General features: G+C 28.6%; 1 protein-coding gene across 1 annotated transcript in view; it reads right to left on the reverse strand.

Moving 5' to 3' along the window:
• Positions 1 to 3,789: 3,789 nt before the first annotated feature.
• The window catches only part of LOC101490943 (uncharacterized), a 4,460-nt gene continuing 3,723 nt past the window's right edge, over positions 3,790 to 4,526 (reverse strand). The window contains exons 2-3 of the mRNA XM_073368839.1: positions 4,077 to 4,520; positions 3,790 to 3,960 (exon numbers count right to left, since the gene is read on the reverse strand). Of these exons, the coding sequence (XP_073224940.1) occupies positions 3,790 to 3,960; positions 4,077 to 4,520 (615 nt within the window). The remainder of the gene's footprint in view (positions 3,961 to 4,076; positions 4,521 to 4,526) is intronic.

Raw genomic sequence — 4,526 nt, forward strand, 5'->3', positions numbered from 1 at the left:
ATTACATGAAATATATTTATATTTATACGAAAGATAAGAAGGATGAAGAAATAAAAACCAACATAAGTCATTCAGATATTCAATCAATTAGGAGAATGAACACGCAAGTGAAAGAAAAAGACATTAACAAAGAACAAAGAAGATGGAGATACAGTCTCATTATGAATAGTCATATAAGAGTCTTGATAATAATATGCCTAAATATCTTTTGAAGATTTTATTTAGATTTAAATATATTTAAGATTTATAATAAGATATCATTAAGATTTATAATCAGAGACGACCCAAAACATAGAGATGTCTAATGCGAATATAAATATAAGATACTTTAGTGCTTATAATAGAATTTTAGTAAAATTATTAATTTTGTATGAGAAACTATTTTTTATAGACACTTTAGAATAAAATTTTGTTTATTAAATTAATATGATTGATTTGGGATAATATTTATTTTTTAATTAATAATTAAATTAATTAATTAAATATTTTTTGAGACAATATTAATTTTAGATAAGATTTATTATTTTTAAATTTAAAAATATTAGAACATAATGCTTTTTTTTATTGAGTACAAAGTTATTTTAGAAACATTTTTATTAAGTAAAAAATTATTTATTTTTTTAAGGTTAAAGTGATTGCTTAGGTGACCTTACAATTAGGTTGACTCTGTTTATAATTTATATTTATGTTTAGCGTATATTTGATCCTTATTTTAAAGATTTTTTAAATTATAATTTAACTCTATATATAGAGTAATAAATAAAAATTTAGGATATAACATTTTATATTTTATTTTTTAATATAAAATATATCACATATTTTCTCTCTACAAATAAAATAATCTAACAATATGAACCAAACATAGACAAATAAGAAAAATATATTAAGAAGAAAAAAAAGCAGTCCAAATATCTGAGGAAAGAAATTTGGGCTTAGTGAAATCTGGTGTATTATCCTACCACATGATGTCATGACAACTTCAAAGGAAGCTTATTTATATGCACAAAAATTAACTTCCATGTATAATGAGATACTTTGAACTGAAACTAGGATATTTTTTAATGAAATAACTGAAATGAGGATATTAATTGCAGACAAGCGCACTATTTTGTTCGCAACTGGCAAGGAATAGTATTAGGATTATTGGAAGAAATAATAACCAAGAAGAAAATCACATTCCAACCAAGACTTGAAACTGTAAATCACATGTGACGATGAATGTGTCGAAGATGATAATTTTATTATTTTTTATTTAAAAAAACTTATTTTAAAAAATTTATTAAAAAATAATATGATATGACATAACACATGTGACTTAAGTCTTAACACATCAGCATTTAAAAAAATAATAAATGATTGATTTGTACATATTTCAAAACACAAATAACAAATTTAAGATTAAAAACTTATAAAAAAATCTAACTGTTACGATTAAATAAGATAAAATATCAAAAGTATAATTTTTTTATAAAATATCATTTAAAATATAAAGTTGATTTAATGATTAAAATAAAAATAAAAAATAGAATTAAGTTACAAGTTTGATACCATCATGAACAAAATATTGACAACACATATTACTAATCTTGACATTAAAAGAAATTATTAAAAAGAAATTTGCATCACAAGGATTTTTTTAGTGATAATTGCCTGGCATAAATTAAAAACCTTAAGCTTAATTATATAGCTGTGCTGTGTTGTAGTACTATTCATTCGTAAAAAATAAATTATAAAACGGTGCTGAACTTGGATGCAACTACATACATATATACTTTGTTCCGTCCTCCCTATAATTTATTGTTTTTTTGGCAACACAAAACCTCTTTTGTTTGTTGCCACTTTCTCCCACTCCAATGTCTCACATTGTTTATTTTATTTTTCAAATCCCGATTTGCTTTGTATTTTATATTCCCACTTTTGCTAACCCTCCTCAATTACAGATTAATTTATCGCCATTATTCGTGTCACTTTTCCTCTTTATTTTGGGTTTTTTCGGGCAGGTTGCACCTAAGGTAGCATACTATTCCCTTTGTTCTCACAACAAATAACAACAGTACAACATTTTTTCCACTAATCAATTTTATTTTTTAATCCACGTATAACAATATTCCAAATGGCTTACCAAATAATGTTGTCATAACATATATCTCAGGTGTGTTCCCTATATTCATGAAATAGTGATGGTTGACTACATCAGCTGCAATGGATTGAAACCCTCAAAATCACAACTCAGTAATCTTGAAACTAGTTGTAGGTCTGGTTTTATTTTTGGAAGTTTATAAATTAATTTTAGAGGTTGATTTTAACATGTTTTTATTGTTTTTGGGTATAATTCATTTTGACTCTAATTTTAATTTGAAGTTATAATTTATAGTTGTTTTTTTCTAGATTTGTTAATTTAGCAGCGTCATTTTCCTATTCTCTTTTCTTTTCTTTTGATTGATTTATCATTTTTTCTACTAAAAAAGGGTAATTAGAAATTATCACTTTTAATCGTTTATTGTTATCTTTTATTTAAATAAATAATTTATATATATATATTTAATTTTTTTTTTGATTTCGTCGTTATTGTGCGATAATATATTTATTTGTCGTTCTTATACGATATTTTGTTTTCCGTTTTATTGCAACATTTTTTAATTTAAATTTGATAAATTAACTTCAATCAAGTACAAATTTTTTCGTGTCAATTTATATGCTTTGAAGACACTCCAATGGATTACAAAGCTTATCTAAAATACAAAACTAAAAAATATATCCTCCATTTATAAATTTGTGTTAACTTGATAAATCTTTATACAATTGTCTTATTATTCTTTTAAAGTATTGATATTAAACAAAATTCATTGGCATTAAATAATTTACCTAAAAAATTATTAGTTGTTATATTACAATAGTAGATTAGACATAGTTTGTTGGAGAAAAAAAATAGATTAGCAGAGAAAATAAAAGTTTTAGATTTTCTTTCAAACTCTTTTAAGTATCTCATTTGGAGAGAGAGGCGTGAGGACCTTATCAACCTAGAAGTGCCCATTTTCCCAAGGCCCAAGGCCTTAGGTTTTGCCTTGACAAGGTGGATTGATGGCATATCATCAGAGACTTGATGGATTGTTGCTCGAGGATGTAGTGTTTACACCGTATGATGATGATCGAGCTAATCATCCGTTTGTATCGGTTTCGATGTTTTCTGGATATCTTCGATGTGGTGGAGTCTCAGTCCCATATTTGCCAGAGCGATGTCTCCGACAGTTTGGTCGTATTCAGTGCATTCCGCGGGACGTTCCTCCGATGCCGGACAATGTAGATTGGGTGTGGCAGAGTACTATGAGATCATCTGTAGAGACCTTTCGGAGACTATATCATGTTGCCACTTTTCCTGGAGAGGTCACTGCAGACTACTATGCATGGTACATTAGTGTTTCACATCCTCTGATTCTCCCTCCATCCACCGTTGCACCTTCGAGTCCACATACTACTGTTGCTGCCCATGCTGGTCCATCATCGTCTGCACATGCTGGTATAGACCCTAGAGATCTTAGAGACCGTAGAGCAGCTGAGCTTGCACGTAGGGCCTTAAATATGGTAAGACCATATAGTGAGATTCATGATACATTGAGTGAATTATGTCGCTTGTATGACGATTAGTTATTGTGTTATGTATGACTGAATATTAGTTATTGGTTTATTGTGATATTTTGAGATTATCGACTGTGTTATTTTGAGATTATCGTAAATGACAACGTAAATGATAACGTAAATGACAACGTAAATGACAACGTAAAATATATTCTAATCTTCATTTAATGAAATACAAGATGATTTGCTAAATGATGGATCAATGTGTTCCCATTGCTTCATACGTGCTGCACAAGCTATTTCCCATGTCTTTGCACATTCATTACAATAGTCTTTCCATTTTTGTGAGATAGGTGGCAAAGGACAATTAGACTTCAACTTGATCTGGACAATAAGATATTAAACATTAATAAACTGAATTTAATATCATAAACAATAATAAATATAATTTAATAAACAATGGTTGTTAATTTAATTTAATAAACACTAATAAGTTTTACCTGTACCCAATGATTTCCATTGACGAATCCAATGGCTAGTAAACGTTCTTTTGACGGCGGTGCTTTGTTTAGCGGAAAGAATGTCATATTCAGATTACGAGACAACGACACCAATATGACATTATATTGTGTTGCTATCACGTAACCCAAGTCTGGTAAACACATCCACTTATCTTGTCCTTGAGCACCCAATCCTGATATGTTCAATGAGCTACGCACTGATTCAACACTGTCATCGAACACATTAGCATAAAGGTCTTGATGTAGATGAATCTCTTTATCCAATTGTGTTCGAACTAAAGGCCAAGATTCTTCAGTCCAACCTAACAATGCTGCAATTGCGCGAAACCCACAATTTCCATCAGCCACCACATCTATTATCTCCTCAATATACGGATGTATAAGAGTAGGAAAATGTGTGTAAAATGGTTGTTTTGCAGAATACTGTGA

Source organism: Cicer arietinum, chromosome 5 (assembly GCF_000331145.2).
Source record: "Cicer arietinum cultivar CDC Frontier isolate Library 1 chromosome 5, Cicar.CDCFrontier_v2.0, whole genome shotgun sequence".
NCBI lineage: Eukaryota > Viridiplantae > Streptophyta > Magnoliopsida > Fabales > Fabaceae > Cicer > Cicer arietinum.